Source organism: Denticeps clupeoides, chromosome 15 (assembly GCF_900700375.1).
Source record: "Denticeps clupeoides chromosome 15, fDenClu1.1, whole genome shotgun sequence".
NCBI classification, from domain to species: Eukaryota; Metazoa; Chordata; class Actinopteri; order Clupeiformes; family Denticipitidae; genus Denticeps; species Denticeps clupeoides.
Window position 1 is genome coordinate 3,796,385 of NC_041721.1, and position 23,837 is coordinate 3,820,221.

Sequence of the window (23,837 nt, forward strand, 5' to 3'; positions counted from 1 at the left end):
CACCATTCTCCAACGTCCAGGTTCTAACAATCAAACAAACTTCCATCCTTCAGATGAGTGAATTTAGAAGCACCCATGAAGAAAATCCTGTTCAGAAATGCCTTGAATTCATAAAACATGTTTAGTTCCACTTCTTTTCTTTAACCAATGCTGCCCTGAGATCAGCGCTCAGTCATCGAGTTCAAGCCAGCTTTAATTCGACGCTTCTGTCCTCAAAGTAAGCCCAGTCTTGTTCCGTCTACCTTCGTCCCCTTACATTTCGTCATGAGCACCGACGCCGGCGGACATTGCAGTGTTAGGCTGACTCTCGTTCGTAGAGTAAATGCAATACTCACCAACTTCTTTGCACTCTCCTGCAATTGGGTTCGCCCGCATTGCTAACATTCTCATTCCGCGGTGCAGAAATCCGTTTCACCCGTGACGGTTGACAACAAAGGGAACGGGAGTGTGTTGGAAACACTACTAATGAAAATCTTGCTGTTGTGATTAATATGTGATTCATTATATGGGAAAAGCCCCGGATTTTACAAAAAATGTACAAATCTGATGATGTCATGATAGAATTAAACGTAAAAAAAAAAACAGTTTGATGCAGAATGACTGATGGACTGATGAGGATCCAAGCTCCATTTCTCACATATACACACACAAAGCCAATCACAGCTGTCAGCAGTGCTCCAGGTCACCCGTCTCACCTGAGATTTTCACCCCCTGCCCTCTTCTCAGCACCCCCACACACCTCAGTCCAGTGGTAATGATCCCAGACAGTTCGGCTCTCAGCCGCCACATCACCAGCACCACTGAGCTCATCTCTGGCTCTTCACTGATAGTGTCCATATCTAGAGAGTACTACCTGGAACAGGACGTCGATGACCCGCTCTTCTTTTTAATGGGGTGATTGGGTGGAGTGCTATAAAAAACTTCTTTTCTATTCTGTGGTACAGATGGGTGGGTCAAAGTTGTTTTTTTGTATTATCTCCATTTTTTATTAATTATTAAGGATAAAAGCAATTTCACATCCAGGAACTCCTGTGAATGAATTTACGATTAATCGATTATTGGTTGTTAATTTTCCCCTAAAGCCACGCACACTGAAGACTGGTGTAGGCGTGTTAGGTGAAGACTGGCATCTTCAGCAGCTCGACCGGGCTAAGCAGCCGCTCCGGCATCCGACAGACCGACCTGAGCATCAGGGGGCAGTTCAGTGGACGCCGCAGCGCCGTGGGGTTCCAACTCTGCACCGCCAGCCTGATTTCATCCCATCAGGACGCAGGTGAAGAGATCTAGCCTGGCAGCTGCCACTGGGCCCTTTGGCCGCCGCCCGCTGTGCTCAAATGGAGTCGGAATCACCATCGATCCCCGGCGCTTTATTGACTTGGCTCAGGCTCTGAGCCGCGGTGCATTGTGGGAGCGCGGCCACCTCTCTGTGGTGTCTGCTGGCAGGGAGCCCGGTGCGGCGAGTCAGTCCTAACTTCCCGACCATGAAGTGGAGCGCACACACACACCGTGCATTTTTCATGTTCTCCGCAGCGGCACCTGGAGCGGATGGCTGCGACGATACCACGGGTGACCCGTCCGTGTTTATTTATCACGGAGAAACTTTGGATGTGTCTTCCGCTTTCACTCCCAGCCAATCAGAATGGCCGGTCAGAACTAACTCAGAACTTACTAAATAAACAGGCCACGTACGTGATTATCAGCAAGAAAAAAACCCTTCCCGTAGAAAACAAATCCCATTAGAAAAAGGTGGCGGCCCAGCCGCTCCAGCTGTGCACTGGGTGTCTGGGTCCCTCTCACGGTGAAGTTAATGGTCTATAATAACTGTGTCTACAGCGCCGCAGCTAATTACCCCCGATGAGAGGCAGAGAAAAACGGCATGCAGGCCACAACTAGCGTAGCAGCGCAAGTGACTGCAAAACACTGATATGTACACACACACGCGCACACACACACACACACACACAGGGAATTATATATTTGCATACATAGCACAGAGAGGAAAAGGCTTGCCGTAGCTAACATATCATACCAGATTAAATAAGAATTTGTGTGAAAGTGAGGTGATTGTGAAACACTGCAGCACACCACGAAATGTGATGTCAAAATAAGTAAATCAATAAGAGTCTTTTTCAAGAGTTTTAAGAACGTCCCTAACTACATAACAAATGAACAGGCAGCAAATAATAAGGAAACAAATATACTCTATAGACTGTAATTTTGTGTTTGCTGACCATTTACTGAGCAAGCTCGGCCCGACTGAAATTATTGTGCAGATCTACATGTTCCTACCTGAAGACGGCAGGAACGGATTGAAGTGAGGCCGAGCAGCCGGTCTCAGTTTAGTCAGTTGGTAAATTTCAAGAGAATGACATAATATATTGCCGCTTCAGTCCTTGTACTCATAATATAAATGACATCATTCTACGTTCATGTAATCACATGATGTGCGCTGCACTTGTGAACCCAGAAAAAGGCTTCCGCCTTCATGTCCCTGAATTGGGACTTTGTGATTTTGGTTCATAACCGGGTTGGGGGTTTGCGAGCCATATTCTTGTCGGTCAGATGACATGCGGGTCTTTAAAAGCGTCGGCTCTGTACGGGACTCCGGTTAGAAGCAGGCTCTGGTAGTCAAACAATGAATGTAGACTGAGGAAGAGAAGAGAGAATGAACAAGACTCTCTCCCCTTGTTCACTACACCCTGCGGCCCGCTGGTGAGTGGTGAATCGCTGCGAGCCGTCAGAGCGGCAGATCATTTCGGATATTCCAGGCTGCCCATCATGACTTTGTTGTCAAGGTAACGTACATTTGCGAGAGCCGAGGCCTCGCCGAGAGGCGTGTTTGGGAATCTGTGTGTAAAGGCAAGTCGCTCTTTATTAGAACACATAATCAAAACGTTGTGTGGGCCGTGAATGTGTGTTTATTGTTCAAACAGCCCATGTTTCAGCCTCGACCAGTAGATGGCGGCAGTGGAGCTGCTGGTGCTGATGGTGTTACACCAGTCTGGGGCAACAGCTCAGTTATTGATAGCAGTGCGCTTCACACTGCCCACACAGCCATCTGGACACATACACACACACACACACACACACACACACACACACACACACACACACACTCATATACACTCAACAGTGGATTGTAAGAAGTATTTGTGTGGATGTAATTAGACAGAATGAAGTGATAAAGGAATAAGAGGCATGCACACGCAGGAAGGTGTGTGTTGGAAACCGAAGGACGGCGGCAAGGATGGAATCAAAAAGCAGGAAGTGATTTTGGGAATGGGTGGACTGTTTCCAGCTCTGTGACAGGAGGCCAAATTGCGTTAGGAAATCGCAGTGACAGGCCTGGCAAGCGCTAAGGCTCATGCTAACCACTTCCTGGGTCGGGACAGGCTGGCACCGCCATTCAAATGATCGTGAGCTAATTAACACACTGGTCCACAGTGAGGTTGTGGTAGTCAAAAACAGCAGAGCGTTTTATAACGAATCCCACTTAATTTGTTGGATTCCGTGATTCCGTTTGCATTTTCTGCATTGCGGAAATCATAGGGCCCAAAAAACCCAAATGCTGTAAAAGTAAGTAATAAAATCATAGATTCAGGAGTGAGTACAGGAGTGATATGTCATCAGCAGCGTCATGCATACAGTATGAAATTATGACATTATGGAAGAAATATTCACACAATGGAAAACCGAAATTTCGACTCTTACACTCTTACACACACACACACACACACACACATTACTAAACCACCTGATTAAAACTACTCAGTGTGTGAAGGACATCAAGTCCCTTCATCCGCTGCGACCTGTTATGTCACCAGATGTTATAAGAGCAGATGTTGGGATGAACTTTGACCTTGTGCCTTAAGCCAGCAGCACTTGCAGTACCCACACAGACACACACCTACTCAGAGCCTGAATGGCAGGCTGTAAAACACAAAAAAGCACTGACCATTCCGCCCCTGTCTCAAATCTGTCCCGAAACATCCAAAAACAGACACACAAGCACAATAACATAATGTGGACATCCAATCATGGCAGAGTTTAAATACCACCAGTGTACAGCCATTAACCTCTGCTCCTCTAAACACACACACACACACACACACACACAACCCTGCCAGTGAAGCTCCTGATTCTTTCCTTCATCTTAATCCACGCAAATCCCCTTCAGCACCACCTTCCCTTTCCTCCGTTGGCTGAACAAGGGTGGACCCGCAGGCGTATTATTAACCTCCAGGCAGCCGCTCATTACATCATGAAACGAGCCCCCCCCCCATCATTATTAACCCCTCGCGCGCCACGAGGAGCTTAACCTCTGCAGCGGGTGAACCACAGATTGGCTGGAAAAACACTAGTTACATTTTTTTTTCTGTTGGCCCGATGCAGCATGACGCTCTTCAACAAGGTTTTATACCAGGGCTGGGGTATGAAATCCTGGGGGAAAGTGATTATGCCTTCGGCACAATGAAATGTGTCCTCTGCATTTAACCCATCGCCCTTAGTGACCAGTAGGCAGCTATGAAAGTTTGGAGGATTACGATTAGTCCGCCTCCTTAACCGCTAGTCCACCACTGCAACACTGTGTTAATTTAAGGAAACGAAATGAACTCTCATTGATCTCATGACAGTGCAAAAAGAACCAATCAACACCAGATGTAGTAAAAAGTTGCATTATTTAAAAAACCCCACTCCGTCCTGAAACAAAGCTTTCTCTGTTTTGGTGCTGAAGGACCTGTGTGCAGACAAAGCAAGACAGTAGAAGAGGAGTTAAGTGCAGATTCAGTGAGGGGGCAGGGCAACATGGCGCTGCAGCAGGAAAGTGAGGGCAAGAGTTACACAGCGACAAGTAAGAGAATCACTGAGTGAGAAAATGGTTACATGGAGATACAGAAGCAAAGTGTGTGTGTGTGTGTGTGTGTGTGGGGGGGGGTGGTGGTGGTGGTGGTGGTTACACTAAGCTGAGGTAAACAAACTGACAGAAAGTGTGTGTGGCGGCGTTATACACAGAGAGAAGAGTGGGGAAACAGCCTTCATGTCATTCACGTCTTTTCTCCTATAGAGAGTTTTAGTTAGTATAGTTTAGTTTATTGTGTGTATATACATACAGTACAGGCCAAAAGCTTGGACACACCTTCTCATTCAATGTGTTTTCTTTATTTTCATGACCATTTACGTTGGTAGATTCTCACTGAAGGCATCAAAACTATGAATGAACACATGTGGAGTTCTGTACTTAACAAAAAAAGGTGAAATAAGTGAAAACATGTTTTATATTCTAGTTTCTTTGCTCTGATTACTGCTTTGCACACTCTTGGCATTCTCTCGATGAGCTTCAAGAGGTCGTCACCTGAAATGCTTCTCCAACAGTCTTGAAGGAGTTCCCAGAGGTGTTTAGCACTTGTTGGGGTCCAGCTCACCCCAAACCATCTGGATTGGGTTCAGGTCCGGTAACTGTGGAGTTCAGGTCTCCACTTTTTTGTTAAGTACACAACTCCACATGTGTTCATTCATAGTGTTGATGCCTTCAGTGAGAATCTACCAATGTAAATGGTCATGAAAATAAAGAAAACACATTGAAAGAGAAGGTGTGTCCAAACTTTTTTGCCTGTAGTGTGTGTGTGTGTGTGTGTGTGTGTGTGTGTATATATATATATCTTATATAATTGCAGTATGGGGGGTCTGTGTGAAACATTATTTCGATACATGTGTATACTGTGTATAATGTTGTAGTGACAATAAACCAATATTGAATCTTGAATCTTAAAAAAAATCGATGTGGCTGCAAACAGGACTTACCCGTCCCTCCTCTCTGGACCAGCAGCACCGCCTCGGCCCCCACAGGACACTCCTTCAGCATCTCCACCACCTGGGTGTGACCCAGCCCTTGTACCGGCAGCTGGTTGATCTCCATGATCAGGTCTCCCTCGCAGACCCCCGGGCAGCCCTGAGCCTCCAGGACCTGCTTGACCCGCTGGCCAGTCGCGCTGTCTGCGATGGTGAAGCCAAAACCATCCGGTCCCTTCACCATGGACACGGTCAGCAGCTCTGCTTGCACTGCCCCTGATGATGCCATGGAGATGCTGTCCTCGTGCAGCAGACCAGAAGTCGGGGGGAGGGATCCGTCCAGGTGGGTGTCCCCAGGGTGGGGTTGTGGTGGCTGCTCGGGGACAAAGCGGGCCGTGCGAGAGAGATACTCCATGTAAGTGTCATATCCACTGCGCCCATTGACCAGAAGGGGTCCCACAGGGGCAATGATGCTGCTGCTGGGGTCTTCAGGGTCGTACGGCAGGGGGTATCCACGGCAGAGGACCAATGTCACGCTCTGGCCAATGGGCACCGACTGAAAGAGCTTCACCACATCAGCATGGGTGGTGCCCAGCACACAGACGTCGTTGATGTAGACTAATACATCACCTATGCAAAAAACAAGAGGGCAAGTGGACAGATGAGTTTAAAATAAATGTCTGCAACTAATCATTGGTGGCACCATTCAAAGTAGTATTTTGGGGTGGATAAGAGTTGTGTTCTTCATCGTCAAGTTTTGTGCTTGCTCAATTTCACCTACCTCTCAATACCAAGAGAAAACTGGAAAGCTATGTAATAAAACCAAATTTCCAGAGCACTTGGGAATGACATAATTATGGAAAGAACTGTTCCAATGGTTACTTAGCTACAATGCTCTTCTTACATTAAATATATTCAATCTCAAACATCACGTCATGACATGTCATCCTGCCTTGCTAACCTTTAGAAGCTAAGCAAGTAGCAATTATGCATGGAAAACATATCAAATCCAAAATGCAAAATACAGTCTTTAAAAATCTATGACTGTATTTATTGTACAATTTCAGGAGACACATAAATCTAGTCAAATAGGAAATGAAATAGGAGGCTATCTAATTCCTAACAGGATGTAAGAACAATAACTATATCTGTGAATATTAACAATAATTTTCTGACAATCCCAGTGTACCACTAGAGGGAGCCCAAGACCCACAGTTTGAGAACAGAGGTCATAGCCACTGAGACTTAATTTAAGGGTGCAATTTCAGCTTCTCTTATAATCTGCTGGTTTCTGTACTGCTGCTGAAGGTGGAACACAGAGCAGCAGACAGATTTGTATAAAACCCTGATCCACATTTCCAAACAAGCAGCTCAATTTGATCTTGATAATAATTCTATTCAATACAGAGCTATGCAAATTAGCAGGGGCTTGGCGTTAACCTTCCCAGGCTGATGCAGAGCTGGGTGACACTCCTGGTCACTGCTGTCACGAAGTGGCGGAAATTTTTTAATTCATCTCAGTAAACGCAGCTGACGTTTGCACTGAGCGGCGTCTACATCAATAGTGCAGACCGCCTGACCCGCCCGCCCTGCATAAACATAGTGATGCTGCCAGGGCCCCTCATTAAGATTTATATCCCATCACCGCAAACATCCAATTAGGGACCAATAAGAACGGAGCTAAGTGTCTGAAATCTGCGTCCGGCCCCCCGTTTTATGAAGTCCACACCAGACGCTTAACGATCGCAGAGCAGCAGTAATTACTGGCTTCTCCCCGGTGCTGCCAACGCATGATGTGGTGCGATCGCGTTGGCTTTCCCTCCATATGGAGCTGAAGGACGGGGCGGCCATCTGGACTCCTGGCACTCAGGAGAACAAGGGGCGCTGGTGACAATCAGGGGTCCGACTCTCAAATGCTGCGAAGATCCGGAGAACGAGGGCAGGTCCACATCCCACCCACTTTCAACCCCAAGCCGTCTACCTACACGTCCAAAACCAACACAGGCAATCAAGAGGGAAGACGCACACACACAAGAAGTCAATTTCCTTCATACAGCGACCTTGGCCACAACTTCCAAACACACTGAGCCTGAGAGAGACGGTCCTGCAGCGAGAGTAACACTCCCAGACTCTCCCACTGGCAAATCCTTTCACACACACTGAGCGTGTGAGTCTGCGAGCAGGTGCATGCAAACACACATATGAATGAAACAAATGAAATGTGTGTTTCTCATTTGTGTTGCATGAAGAACTCCCCAGTTTCTGCAAAAGGCTTTTGAATTTACTCAGAATTAATGAGGCATGTGTGTGTTTCTTTGTCTGGTTGTGTGTGTGGGTGTGTGTTTCCTTACCTACGTCCATTTTGCTGTCCTGTGCGGCCGGTCCGTCCGGAATTACGCTCTTCACCTGCAGGAACTCATCTGGTTCGTCTCCACCAATGATGGTGAACCCGAAGCCCATGTTGCTCTTCTGGAGTGTTGTAGATAGAAATGAGCCCTTGAGCTGGGTGGGGTCCCGCGTGAAGAGTGGCTTATCTGTGTGTTACACACACACACACACACACACACACATAGAAACACACAAACTCCTCAGTATCGACATCAACAAGTAAAAGAGCATATGCAGCGAAACAGAAATGTGTGTCACATGTAATCAGGGTCACAGGAGCAAGAGTGGAGGGGAATTGGTTGAGGGTGGGGCCCGATGAGGGAGGGGTGCTGAGCTCAACATACAAATGCTTTGGTCTGATTCTTTACAGCCCAAATTTTGCTTGGAAAAAAAAAGTCAAAACATTTGGTGTTTGTCATTGGTCGGGTCCACAGACGCACTTAACAGTGTGACACATCCCGCTCCCTGGCAGCGTATCGATCTGTTCATTCCATTCAAGAGACAAACCTTGAAGGAAGGAAAGAGAAGCACTTGAATAGCACCCATCCATCACAGGCAGGGTCTGCTCTCTTATTGGCCAATACAGTTTTTTTTAAGGTTTCGCTGACCGGTCCCCTTTTGCAAACAGTAGAAGCAGCAGAAAAAAAGAAAGGGCAGAAGCCACCAGCGTCCTACTCACTGACCGAAACCCAAAAGAGTTACAAGGAGTCTATAGATCCCACACACACACACACACACACACACACACACACCATACAGAGGGGGCAGCTGCTGCAGGCAACCCCCCTCCCCTGCGGCAGGGGGCGGCAGGCTAAAGCGTGAGGGGTGAGAAAGGACGACGTACCATGCTGGCCGGTGAGCACTCCGGCACTGTGCTGCAGATCGGTGAGGCTGTGCCAGCGCTCGGGGGCGGGGCCCGAGTGTGCCAGTTTGGGTCTAGGTAACGTTGCAGAGGAGGGGACCTCCTCCACTGCACGCAAAGGAGAGAGACGCTCAGCTCACACAGGAAGCGGCCGTTAGATGCACTTGTGCGACGCTCGTCCTGAGAGCGATCACCTCTGCAGGTGTCCTACAGGGAACCGTAGCAAAGGTCACAACCCCAAAATGGGAAAGAACGGTTCCCAGTAGTGCACCTGCAGAACAGAGTGGTGATCCTGGGGTTCTACTGCTACAGAGCGACCACTCCATGGCCGTTTTTGATTGAGTGCTGGCCTGTTCCTTTAAGGAAGCTGGCTTAATTATGGAAGTGTTACTACAGCAACCGAGGAGCTCGGGTTCCCTCACAGACAGGAGGAGACTCAGACAGTAACTCGTTTTCTGGCAAAAGCAGATTTTAGGTGTCAAACAGAGAGCAGTTAGTGTGAATGAGTGAACACACACACACACACACACTGGAGCTGCTGGTCAGACTCTTACCTCTGTACACGGTGGGCAGCGGGAGAGCCGACAGCCCCTGACTCTGCAGCTGCTCCTGCTCCTGCTGCCTCCTCTTGGCCTCCAGGACTGGATTCTCGAACTGCGTCCGCCGGTTTATGTGGCTGCAGTGAGGCACACAAACATGCCAATTTTGAATAATTTACTGACATTAGTGCCCACGCCCCTGAGCTATGTCTTTTATAGCACGTTCATATATTTTTCATTTGATTATTTTATCATTTGAAGAGTGTAGATCCAGTCTGGAATGCTGCTTATGGATGATAATGTGCTGCATCTTTCTACACAGTCATATATCGTGCCGATTTAGACACTTGAACTGATGAGCCACTGTGATCTGATACAGCTGAATATATTTCAGCTGTTAATTCCAGACCGAACCAGGCCCGACCTCCACAAAACACAATCAATCTTTACACGAAGCTGGACCCAACGCCTCTACAGCTTTCTTCCACATCACTAATCTATTATAGAGTTCTCTACATGGGTGGTAGCGTCCCAGCGGGCAACACCTTTGCCTATGAACCAGATGAACCAATAGGAACTGTCCAACAACAGTCTTTAATTCTTTGGTAGTCTTGATTGAGCGTCTTATATTTTTTACCATGCGCTGGATATATCCGTACGGCCAATCGGCATCAGCATGCATTCACATCACTGGTGCCTCCAAGTGTAGTAGCTGTTTACATGGAGCTGCAGGCTGATAAGAGCATTGGCTAAGTGTCGTGTCATGTTGTCTATTAACCTGAATTAACATTGATGGCATGGTGTGTAAACAGAATTATGCTTCATGTTACAACGATTCCCATGTAATAAATAATCAAATTAGCATATTTACAAATGGTACACTATGAATACATAAAATAAGTAAATGGACCCTTTTCGTCACCTCTGTTCTCCACATGCCCTTCTGCAGGTGGGGACGGAGGTAATTACCCCCACTTCGCTCGACAGAAAATGTGTTTCCTCCCTGTGCACCGGCATCCAGATGGCCAGCACTTGATTGACTGATATATGGGCTTATTAAGATGCCATGGCAACACATGGGCTCTGAGCAACTCAAGAACACGTCCTTTTTGACTTCGGTCACCATGAAAATCAGTGACCACGGGGGTCAACACCACAGACAGCTCCCTTCAAATCCACAACACACACACAACCGAAGCCTCACGCTGTCATCGCAACGGCTAGAAATGTTTTGGAATTGTAAGCGCTATCATCAGGTGCGTTCATTTACAGGCCTGTAGCTGATATGCATTCGATATAAACAGTTTACGTGGCACTCCGTTCCCTGTACGTGTGTGCTTATGTCTGTTTTTAGTCCTGGGATCTGCTGTGCTGTGATAAAAATAAACACACCTCACCGAGGACTGCAGTGTCGGCAGGAAAAACGATCATGTACACACACACACACACACACAAGCACTTTATCTATATTTCTTTCCACTTTCTTTACCCCTCCGTACACACACACAATCCCAGAGATCCAAATTAGAAACCGACAAAGGGGAACAGCTGCTTCCTGGCTGCAGCATAGCGACTGCCTAATGAATCTGATTAGCCGAGAACAGCGGCCTGGAAATCTGAGGCAGAATTAATGAAGGAGGAGAAACTTACTCAACATAGTAGCTGCCATAAACAGGGTCATCGATCTTCTCCCAGCCATAGGGAAGCTCTGAGAGGAAGCAGAAAGAGGACAGTCAGGGAAAGAGCAGAAGGGGAACAGTGCATAATTCAGCAGCTCCAGAACTTCATCTCCAGCGGTTGCGCCGTGTGAGCTCATCAACGCGCCGGTATCTGCCGTCTCCTCGTCAAAAACTCGATTTATTGTTTTGAAAATGAACCTTGACAGAACCTCATAGCCCTATTCGTCTTCACGGCAATTAGTGTTCTGCGTCTGAGACACGAAGGTGATGAAACGGGCGCCGTCTGAAGATGAAACGTGATCGCCGGTCTGACCGTGGCGCGGGATATGTGCTGGCAGGATGTCCCTGCCGACGCCGCCGTCTGACGCTCTGCTGAATCCAGGCCAGCACATCCTTGAATATTTATGCCACCTGTGATTTGCATGCTGTAAATATTCATTGGCTTGGCTATGATGCTGTGAGTTAGTGTAGATTAAGGTTTTATTTGGGGGGGGGAACGCGGAGCCCGTGGGCCTGTGGGAGTTACAGCTCACAGCTACTACAGCCACATACGCCGAGACATGCAGAGTACAGAACAGGCATTATGTAATAAAACCACGGCTGTCAAAACTAACAAGCTAATTGCCGCAATTCATTAATAAAGAGCCTCTTTCCAAAGACATTCTTCTCAGGAGGTACTGGTACTCGAACTGAAACGTTAAAAACATATGAACCAGAAGACCACAAAGTCTTAACCCTGAGTGTCTCCAGGAAACCTGTCCCTGTAACTACTGATTGTAAGCTGCTCTGGATAAGGACGTCTGCTATCGTTAGGGGTTACCACAGAAGATCAGCCGGTCTGGCTATCCACACAACTGACCCGACAAACATTTTATGCTGGATGCCCTTCCTGACGCAAGCCTCCCCATTTACGTGTTACATTCATCCCCAGTGGCTGGGTTGGACAAGAGCGTCTGCTAAATGCCATAAATGTAAATAACGTCCAATTAGCTTTAGCCTGGGTGACGTATAAAATGAAGTGATAATTATTGCCATTGTGACAACGAAATCTGTCCTTTGCACTTAACCCATCACTCTTGGTGAGCAGTGAGCAGCCATGAAAGCCACCCGGGGAGCAGTGTGTGGGGACGGCAACCTACTTCCTTACCCGCTAAACCAACCACTGGCCTATGTCTAATACACAAACGCACACATCTATTGCTGTCTCTTTCCCCTCTTCTGGCAGCAGCAGTGAAACTGGTAGACAATGCTTGTTAGAGGGAAGATATTACTTCTGTGTGTGTAGCTTGTGGATTTGCCCCGTGGCTGTGAAACAGCACTGGGAGGTGGCGTTGTCATGCTCTCCCAGCAGTCAGTGTTAGATGTGAGTGTGTGTGTCGTTTTGCTCAGCCTCGGTGGACCCGCTACTCTGAACAGGCAAATAGATGAGCACTCAGATGTGCACTATCACACACACGCACACACACACACACACACACACACACACACACACGCGCACACACCTGTCTACAGGCGGCGCACAACCCAGAGCTGTTTTAAAGCATAAGGGGCAAATCCAAGAGAGAAAACACACACACACACACACACACACACACACTGAGGGTCTACTAGGACGTCAGTTATTTACTTAATTCTGTTTGTTCTCATCACCGGCAGGGGGCTCTTCTCATCTCTCCCACCCTCTGGTTCAGATGTACATTAGTGGAAGTCTCTCTCAGGGCGGGACGGCGAAGCTTCACGCTCCGAGCTTCATGCATATTTCATCCGGGCCTTTCTAATTTGGTCTGAGAAAGGAGGCAACTCCGCGAAGCGGCCGAGGGGCCGACCAAGACAACAAACCCTTTTTTAGAAATGGATGAGCACGAAGCGCCACACTAAAAGGTACGGTGGGCGGGAAGTTGCCGGGTTTGCGAAGCTGCAGCTCACTTGGTGGACCGTGGCAGACGGCAGCTGCGGAAACATTTACTCAGGAGCATTTAATCGGCCCGGTCGCCGCCGCAGCGCTGCAGCTCATGCACAAAAGAGCGTCTCTGTAGCCGGACGCCGTTCTCAGATCGGCCGCCGCGGCAGGGCCCGTCGGCTCCGTAGTCCACTCCAGTGGTGAAGCCGCGGTGCTGTTCTTGGCAGGGAGTGTAGCACAGATGTGGGGAGGAAATCGATCTAACACACAAACCTTCCAAAAACATGCAGAGGAGAAACACACACCACCTCAGACACACACACACACACCTGTAAGTGCAAACGGGTCAAGGGTTTAATCCCAGTTTTCGGATTCAGCACCAAGCCACCTTAAACTGGCGGCACCGGCTCCGGCATGCGGAACGGAATCCTGTTTCCATGGCGACCAGCAGAGGAGGCCTTTTGGGCTGAACTGAGGGCTCTTTCACATCAGGGCATTTTGTAGCACACCACAGACCCCTCCCCCCTCTAAAACACACCATGAACCCCGAAACCAAACACACGCACACACACACACACACACACACTTGACAGGACCTATAGGCTGATAAAATTCAGCAGCAGTGGATACCAGTTTCTTCCCCACTTCCTGTTCCTACACAAGCGCAGATCTGTTTGAAGGACAGGAAGTGGCGGGTTGGCACAGTCGAGTAAAAACAGAAGCGATTCGCTCATCGTAGCGCCCGGGGGCCACCCGGCATGGCGGGGTGATGGCGGAGCTCAAATCGATTCCACCTCCCGCAGCCCCGGCAGAGTTCTTCTCCTCAACCCCGCCCTGCTAAACGAGTTAACAAAGTGTGTGATGGGGGCTGAGATGGACGGAGGGAAACTCAGAGAAGACTGATGGAGGGAAAAACGCAGCCCTTCAGGGTGATTAGCTTTTACCAGGCTTCTGAGCAATCAGATACGTGACCTGGGTACAAAGCCAGAGAAACTCCACAGAGGGACCGAAAGAGACGTCCACGCGCGCACACACACTCACTCATTCATCATCATCTTCTTCATCATGACAAACTGCAGCGCGCCACACTCATCTCCATACGAGTCCGTCGAGGCCTGTTGCCAAATATTCAATACATCATCAGACAGGTGTCCTCTACTCCCCTGTGTCTCTCCGCCCGCACACAAAATTTCATCCAACACCGACATGGCTCGCAAAAGGAAAAGGAAACCGGAGGAGAGAGCGGAGAGAAAGAACCTGACCACCTCACAGCACCACTGCCTGTAATTACCTCAATTTACCTCTTCTATATATTTATTGTACAACAGCTCCCGCCTTTGTTTTGTCATTATGGACCTATTTAGCTGTAGCGCATGGGACGTGTTCACTAATATCACACTTAAATTAATGGTAGTGGGCGTGGTCGCGTTGTGACCTGTGTACAAGGGGTACTGAGGGTGATATAGAGAGGAGAACGTGTGATGCATCAAATTGCCCAGATTGAGGAAGAAGGGTGTGTGAGCGCTGTCAATCATGCCTACAGGTTCCCTCCCTTTTAAAAAACGTTGTTGATAAAAACATAATTAAGGTTCAGAAATAACCAACAAAAATGTGCTGGGGTGGAAATGTAGTTCCTCCTCTATAACATGCAAATAACTAGCGAGCCTGTTTATATCTGTTTTATATTAATGTAGTAAACCACTGGGTTGAAAGCAAAAGGTTCTGGAGTCTTGAGTCTCTAACAGACTGGACGTGAACTGTAAATCTGAGACGGGTAAATATTTCGGTCACAGGCCGTCCCTTCAAGGCTGCCGTGAAAATAAAGGCTAATGGTGGGCTCCAGTTAAATCAGAGTCTGCAGCTCCATCGCTGGAGGTTCCCCCTGCAGAGACACCGCACTCCGACTCAGCATCCGTCACGCCCGGGAGATGCAACCGCCGCTGACATTTCTATTGTGACGTGAGTTTAATTCAGACTCTGTGACGTTTCTATTAGTGTGTGTGTTTTGTGGGGATTTAAAAGTGAGGAAAAAAAAACAAAACAAAAATTTCAGTAATTTTATTAAAAAAGACAACACACCTGAAATGAGTCTAAAACTCGCGGTGAAAAGTGGTGACTGATGCAGACAGATAAAAGTGCGTGCGTGCGTGTGTGTGCAGCTTTATTTGCACACGTCAGTGGGATTCTCTGCATCACTAAGCTTGCAGAAAAGAGGGGATGAAGGGCAGACAGGCGGCGAGATAAACGAGTGGAACTGACAGCTCTGCCGAACGTGGCCGAGACACCGGATTTCGAGCAGGAACGTCTGAAGAGCGGACTTTTGATTCCAGACTTGTACTATTTTCTTCCCTCTTCATTCCCAAAGCAAAGGAGGACAGGAGTTATGCAACAGCGAATGGCAGTGAAAGAGTGACTGAGAGAGTGGGAGGGGAGGGAGGGAACTTGAGGGAAAGATGGAGATCTTTTGGTGACGACTTCTGACCCGATCCCCACTGACGTATCTTTGAACTGTGAGAATCAGCTGACAGAGCTGCTCTCTGTCAAATGCACACACACACACACACACACACACACACACACATCCAACCTTTAACTAAGCAGAGCATTAATGGACCAGGTGTGGTGATGACAAGTGTCTCTCTCAGGGTAAGTCACACACACGCAGACACACAGACACACACACATACAAACACAAGTGATGAAAGCAGTCTCAGTCTCTTGAGAGGTCATGATAAACAGCACTTTAAAACAAGTTTTTCACAAAACAGTGGCCATCTTTTCCATTACCATTTTTATTGTACCATATTTCTCTTAATTTTGTTAGTAACGCTACCACACAGGCCCACACGTCACATCCCTCATCACTCATGCCAAACACTCGTCCAAAAAAAAAAACATCCATACAAAACAATTTCACACACACGCACTCTTCAGACATCAACACACACCCCGACTCTTAGAGAGCTCAGTATAGAGTCATCTGAACAGATCTCAGATCAGTTTTTTACCCGCTGATGAGAAGACGAGAGACTCACCATCCTCTTTACACTCCTCGGGCGGTTTGGCTTTCTTGGCCAGTCGAGGGTCCAGCCATGATGTGGTCTTGGTGTTGTGACTAGAAGGGAGAGCAGGAGGAACAGAATGAGGCACCGGAATGCCGGAGACCAAAGAGTCCTTATTTCCTGTCCAGAGGAAGGCGATGAGGACGACGAGGACTGCAGGTCCACGAAGGATTTAGGCGAACAAAACGCAGGTCGATAATTTTAATTTGCTCCGTGTCTCTCTGCGCCTGAGGTGCTAACGGCCGACTCAGCACACTGTCCTCCAATCAGAGGGGTTTCTCTTTCAACTGAGACAGGAGGCACGGGACCACACCCACACAGCTACCTGATAACCACCCACTTCAACACTGATTGTAATGAATTAATCCAACTCAAAATTTGCATTTATCAACATGCAAACACACTCATCTCACTCACTCAATGAAGTAGACCTCGCCCTTCTCCGTATACGCCATCTCCCAGTTGTCAGGGAGGGGACCGAGCTCGTCTTCATCCTCCAGCCTGGGGGGGAAGCTGGGCGCGCTGCCTTCGTCTTTGGGCACGTCTGCGGGGGTTTCGACCTGCAGCAGTTGGTCTCCTGGAGGGTTGTGGTTCTTGTCCTCGTGTTCGCTGGACTCTGAGGGCAGAACGGAGAGCTTGTGAGAGCAGGCAGGACTCGGGATATGGGGTGGAGGGAGAGACGGGAGGCGGAGGGATGGAGGTTGAATGAGTGAGAGAGAAAACTAGTGGGGACCATGGGGGTGGAGGTGAAAGTGTGAGAATGACAGGCAGGAAGATGGGTGAAAGGGAGCGAAGGCAGGACAACTGAGATGGAGAGAGAGAGAAAGAGAGAGAGACTCATGTGTCCCAGTTAGAAGTATTTACTGAAGGTCCATGAAGACAGTCACAACAAAAGTAACAGTAAAACAGCAGTAAAACCAGGAAAAAATATCATAATTATCTTCAATATAAATTAAAATATTATTGATAGACAAATTATATTCTTTAAATTACACTAGTGAGACTAAATGTATGTTTCTAAACAGAAACATATATCAAAAAATTACTTCAAGGAAATCTTCATTTTACATTTACATTTACAGCATTTATCAGACGCCCTTATCCAGAGTGACTTACAATCAGTAGTTACAGGGACAGTCCCCCTGGAGCAACTTAGGGTTAAGTGTCTTGCTCAGGGACACAATGGTAGTAAGCGGGATTTGAACCTGGGTCTTCTGGTTCATAGGCGAGTGTGTTACCCACTAGGCTACTACCACCTCTTCATATATAATACATTAATTACAGATAAAATCTGTGTTGATGATTAGGTCCAGAAATCCACTATCTCAAATTCTTTGACTATAGAAATAGATTCAAGGTTTACCTTTTTGAATTAAATCACAAAGAAAAACCAGGCAATAACTTCCCACAGTATTGTAATGATCTGAGGTGCCACAGCAATCAAGATGTGTTATAATACAGGATAACCAGAGCTCGCGAGCACTACAGAGGTGGAGCCACATACAAACACAGCATCTGAAAAAGCACAAACCATCATTTTTATAAACTGAATATTTATCTCACACAAATATGTCTTGAAATTTGGGAAGACAGACCGTCAGACCGATGGGCATTTGTGAACCGCCTGCTGCTTTTGACGTGACTGGAAGAGACCACTAACCGAAAAGAGAGCATTGCGAAGCACTGCCTGAAGCCTGTGAGGCAAAATGCACTACACTGATACAACATGGTTTATTATCCAGGGCCACTTACAAGTACTAGTTACAGCAGCAGGGTTGACCTTTAACCTCACCTGGGGTGACGGCCACACCGTTGCCATTGACAGCTGGCCTCTCCTCCTCCTCCTCTTCTGGGGGCTCCATGCCGGCCTTCTCCATGTTACTGACGGACTTGTTCCGTTTCCGCTTGCCCTCGGAGCTGGGGTTGGCGCCTGGCAGGATCTGGTCCGTTACATTTAGAAGCAGGGCTGACGGCTCGGCCGGGGGTTTGGGGGTCCCGTAATAATTATCTGCAACCAGCAAGTCAGGCAATACCATCATCGCAGCAATAACTTACAAAAACTACCGATAACACAAACCAACCAGATATATTACGGTTCAGCCAATGGCTCAGATTTGTCCTGTGCTCTGTAATTACATCTGCCACTCACTGTAATCTGCCAGCAGACACTGGAAGTCATTAAGAGCCCATCAGCACCATGTGGATGGAAGGTCACATTAAACAATGCTCAGAGGGGTTGATGCCGGGAGCGCGAAGGCACAGGAGAAGCTAATTCACATATATTTAAAATCCTTACTAGTTGACCTTTAAATTTCCGGCCTCTGTTTACAAGTTCAAAAATGCAGTATTTTACTACGTGCTATGTGTGTGTGGAGTGTTTGTGGAGTTAACATGCTCTCCCTGTGTTTATGTGGGTTTGCCCAGGGTTCTCTGCTTTCCCAATGTCCCCCAGTGGAACTGGCAACTGTAAATTATCTGTGGGTTTTATAGTATAACAGAAAACATTAGACTTCACTGCAAAACAGAACACAGAAAAATAACCTGATTATGTCATTGTACTAGAAAGATTTTTGATTAATTGTCCAGCATTACTATTGCCAGTCGAGTGTTAAATTCACCATGGACTATTAACAGCGGTTGCCAGGTAGTGCAGTTTTAGAATGTGTGTGTAATAGCTGTCAATACACAGTTTACTATAGTAAGGCCATACAGCCTCATATCCATGGCGACAAAGGAAGTGCTTACACGGGACTTACTAACAGCTACTAACATGACGGTAGTAGCCTAGTGGGTAACACACTCGCCTATGAACCAGAAGAACCCCACTTACTACCATTGTGTCCCTGAGCAAGACACTTAACCCTGAGTGTCTCCTGGGGGGGGGACTGTCCCTGTAACTACTGATTGTCGCTGTGGATAAGGGCGTCTGATAACTGCTGTAAATGTAAAATGTAAATGTAAACAGGATGTCACCCCAGATTACATTACATAACCTACACACTCTTTCTGTATATTGCTGGGAAAATAGTTAGGAAATTAGGGGCCATATTTAGTTTGGAACTAACTAAATAGTTAGGAAGTAAGGGGTCATATTTAGTTAGGAACTAAATAGTTAGGAAGTAAGGGGCCATATTTAGTTAGGAACAAACTAAATAATTAGGAAGTTAGGGGCCATATTTAGTTAGGAACTAAATAGTTAGGAAGTAAGGGGTCATATTTAATTAGGAACAAACTAAATAATTAGGAAGTTAGGGGTCATATTTTCCCAGCACTATACAGAAAGAGTGTGTAGGTTATGTTCTCTAATGTCATCTGTATTTAAAGAAATAAAAAGATAGTGATAAGGAACCAACTACCCATTTTGCACAGTACATAATTGAGGTTGGTGTTCAGACATAATCCATTTTAATATCAGTTATTGTACACTTCATTTAAAAGTTGTGGAATTACACATGGTGTAATTCGTCGGGACACTATCGTACCTTCATATGTTCCACTCTCCAGCAAGGCACCACTTTTCTCCAGTTCCATAAACTGTTCGACACTGACAAAGTTGTAGTCCACCCCGGGGACCTCTCCCTCTCTGGGCTGTCGAGTGGTACCTGTCGAGGTGAATCAGAGAGGCGGAGTCAGTCCTCTGTCCGAGGCTATAATAAGAACGTACAAGGCAGGACTTTTCAAGAAACACTCAACCTCGTCACGCTGATTAAACCGCACTTCTTATGCGCCTCACATCACCGATGGGGGGGGGGAAAGAGCCGAATCGGCGGGGCTGCAGAAGACCGCTCGTTTTTTCCACACTCCTCCATACAAAGGAATATTTAAGCAGCTGACATGTGTCTGCTATTTTTTGCGGCAAGGTGAAAGAATGGGGCTCACAAAATGAAAGCCATGATGCAACTTTCTCGAGGAACAGAGAAACACACTGGAAAAAAATAGTCGCCGATCAATCGATACCCTGAGCTACAGCAGAATGATGCCGGCCACGTTTCCCCCGACAACGAGCGCATCCCCAGCATCTGGATCAATGAAGCCCCTCGCTGAGTGCAACACACAGCGGCTGCTGCCAATCGCCACTCTGAGTCCCACAGGCCTGTGCCGCTAAACTAATGCGAAAATGAATTCCAGCCTCCTCCACGCACTGCGGGAGTAACAAGGTCGTTACCGGATCCAGAGTGGCGCTAACTGGCGGTGGGCGCGGCGGCGGCAACTCACCCACACACAAACACACATGCTGCATATTCTAATCTGTCAGTGACGTTCACGATGCCGTATAATTACCTCTCTCGGACATGAATAAGCTGCAGAGCAGGGCAATGCTCTCATGTTGCTGATGATACGGGCGTCAATGTTGTTATTTTCTGAAAGGAACAAAATTTCACCTGAATTTTACCCCTCTACATGCTTTAAACTGCTTTTCTGTGTCCTCTGCATTTAACCCATCATCTTGCTGAGCAGTTGGCGGCCATGACAGGCGCCCGGGGAGCAGTGTGTGGGGATGGTGCTGTTGCTCAGTGGCACCTCAGTGGCACCTTGGCGGATCGGGATTCAAACCAGCAACCTTCTGATTATGGGACCACTTCCTAAACCGCTAGGTCACCACTGCCCCAATATTCAATATTATCATTATGAATAAATAGTTACATTTATAAAGAATACCTTAGTAAAATACTTCTAAAGGTATGCTGTGGTATCTGAAACCAGGCCATCAGTAGCAGATCATTTAAGTCCTGTACGTTATGATGCCTCCATGGATTGAACTTGTTTCTCCAGCATATCTCACAGAGTCAGGAAGTTTGAAAGCCAACTGAACACCTCAAACTCATTGTTGCATAATGCATTATACATTATTTTGTGCTGAAAGGCCACTTTTGGCATGTCCTAACCAGAACAGGAACATCCCACAGAGAGTTGCTGGTTTGGACATGCCATGTTCCAATCATCTTCACATCATAATTTGGTCCTTGTCCATCCGTACACTCGCCAATACCAACTTCAAGGATCAAATATTCACTTCATAACAGTTTGGCTGCTAGATTGATCATAATTCATAACGTAGTACATTTTATCACAAGTAGATTTTATTCAATTTCTTCACCTGATCAAAGCTATGTGGTGGTTATGTAAGCAGGGTACAGCTTCAGTTCACAATGATTCTCAGGCACAAAAATGACTGGAGTGGAGGTTTGACTTGTGATTGGCCTCAACACTGAGAAGAAACAGACAATCGGATTTCTGCATTATCTTACAATGGTGTCACATTCTGACATGACCATCTCAAGCCACAAGCCACCAGCCACTTTCCATTTGGATGTGTCCGACTCCAGAGATGTGAATTAAAAACCCCTCGGCAGACTGGACAGATTGGAGACAAGACACACCGAAATTAATCTTTCACATTTTTTGGAGGGGGGCGGGGGACACATTCTCTTTATCTCTCAATGCTGCCGACTGTCCAGGCATGAAATGATGTAATGAAAGGAAAATGGATCCACTAAGAGCATTAAATTGCTTGCCAAACACTGTCTTGAAGCTCAATTTGTTGATTAATCAGTCTTTAAATGGGGAGAGGAAATTGTTGAGGACGTTCTTCTCCTCTTTCTGTGAAGCATGCTTCGCTAAACTTCTCTTTATTTCATCCACCAATCATTCCAGAGAAGCCTATTACAAAGACACCATTTATGTTCCTCCATTTATGACTGTAGGACCTTGTTCGGTCTGTAGTCATAGTGACCAATGCATTCCGGGAGACACATTCTGAGTCCCAGGTGATCCTCCTACAGCAGCGGGGTCTCAGTCACAGATTACGTGACAAGCTCCCCCAACGGCCTACACACACCACTTCAAAGAGGAGTCTTCATGTCAGGGGACTGTAATTAGCAGCTGTACCCAGTGGGGGATTTTCCACCGTCACCCCCTATACGGTTCCTATGCGTTCTTTATTCTGAGCAATTTCAGCTCAATGTGTGCAGAATTAGCACAACGCATGGGTGCCAAAGCCTAGTCAATAAAGACCCACCTGAACACAGAGTGACCCCGAGACTTTCATGTTGTCCCTGATCAACACCCTGTAAATGTGAAAGAGCTAAATGAAAAAACTGAACACACGAAGACACACCACCACTGAGGTTCAGGGTCTACCTGCATGATATGATAGCAGCCATTGTGCACCAGTACATTCAACACACACAAATTCTGAAGTGGTTATGTGGTGGTTATGTTGCCTGAGTGCTGGAGACGCCCCTATTCTTTTCAAACCACAACAACGTCAGGAGGTTGGGACATCTGTAGGATCGCATCGGAGCAACAAAGCATTCCTACGATATATACCCCGAATGAAGGTGAAGCTAATTCTTGACTTTAGGGCTCCATGTGCTCATTTCATCTCGTTAACATCCTGTATTTGCTTTTAAATGTGTTTTATAAATTAAATTGACATGACTTGAACGATCCCCACTAACACTCAATGAAACGATGACAGTTCAGTTTGTCACCCAGAGATTTGTTAGAGCTTTGAGGTGGACATATAAAATAAAAAGAGTTCTGAGGTCTAATTCCGCCTCTCCTCTTCCACCTCCTCTTGGACCCGGTGAAAGGGTTTCATGGTGCGATGAGTTAGTGCCCGGCCGCCTCGATGTGACAAGACTCCAGCAAAAGGCTTTGGGCCACCTCTGTCCTGTCTCCTCCTGCTCTGTCCAGCATACGCTGGACCTCGAGACACATCAAAGCCGTCAGCCACCCTGTCTGCAGTGCAAGGTGACAGATGGAGGTTGAGGCTGAGACCGGCTCGTTGCATCCTTTCCAACAACCATTAAACTCTTTTCAGTAATGTTGTTAACCACAGAAAACAGGAACACAGCCGGTGGAATCCCAGGGTTAAGAGGGAAACTGGAGTCGAGACAGAGGCAGAGGCGGAACGGCAAGCTGAAGGCAGAGGTGTGAGAGAAACCTGAGGCACAAGTCGAGTGGAAGGCTGCCTGCATACCTTTCAGACTGAGAGGAGGAGAGAGTGAGACGGCGACCTACTTCCTCTGCCTCTGGTCTAAATGACAATGTGACAGCCAGCGGCAACGGCGGCTGGTGATGCATCACAGGAAGCGACTGTGTGGTTCTGTGTGCATGAGAACAGTAAAGGGTTTGGTGTCTAGGACTGGGTGCCGAGATTCTCCCTTTAGTTTCGTCCGTTCCTTCTGCATCATAGCTTGAGCGTGTTAAGCCCTGCCTGCAAGGTGCTGTCATGAACTCTGTCACCAAATTACCGTGCCCCAAGTCAGCATTATGTATACTGTATACCAAGCACTGACAGTGTTTAGTTGCACGTTACCTTCCACACGACCTACCCTCCATAATGATACTTTCCCACAAGCCCCATACGTAGCATGCAGTGCTGAAACCTGGCATCAGCATGAAAATGTACATTTACAGCATTTATCAGACGGCCTTATCCAGAGCGAATTATAATCAGTAGTTACAGGGACAGTCCCCCCCTGGAGACACTCGGGGTTAAGTGTCTTGCTCAGGGCCACAATTGTAGTATGTGGGATTTGAACCTGGATTCATAGGCGAGTGTGTTACCCACTAGGCTACTACCACCCTATAAAATAGTGCCCATAGAGT

General features: G+C 47.2%; 1 protein-coding gene across 18 annotated transcripts in view; it reads right to left on the minus strand.

Moving 5' to 3' along the window:
• Positions 1-23,837, minus strand: part of magi2a (membrane associated guanylate kinase, WW and PDZ domain containing 2a) — a 94,038-nt gene that overhangs the window by 21,055 nt on the left and 49,146 nt on the right. For 13 of the 18 annotated variants that reach the window (XM_028955612.1, XM_028955611.1, XM_028955610.1 and 10 more), the window contains 9 exons: positions 19,703-19,822; positions 18,013-18,228; positions 16,638-16,836; positions 16,194-16,273; positions 11,230-11,287; positions 9,595-9,716; positions 9,023-9,148; positions 8,142-8,324; positions 5,803-6,420 (listed from right to left, as the gene is read on the minus strand). In XM_028955612.1, the coding sequence (XP_028811445.1) occupies positions 5,803-6,420; positions 8,142-8,324; positions 9,023-9,148; positions 9,595-9,716; positions 11,230-11,287; positions 16,194-16,273; positions 16,638-16,836; positions 18,013-18,228; positions 19,703-19,822 (1,722 nt within the window). The remainder of the gene's footprint in view (positions 1-5,802; positions 6,421-8,141; positions 8,325-9,022; positions 9,149-9,594; positions 9,717-11,229; positions 11,288-16,193; positions 16,274-16,637; positions 16,837-18,012; positions 18,229-19,702; positions 19,823-23,837) is intronic. The other 5 variants (XM_028955607.1, XM_028955609.1, XM_028955608.1 and 2 more) reach the window with 1 other exon arrangement.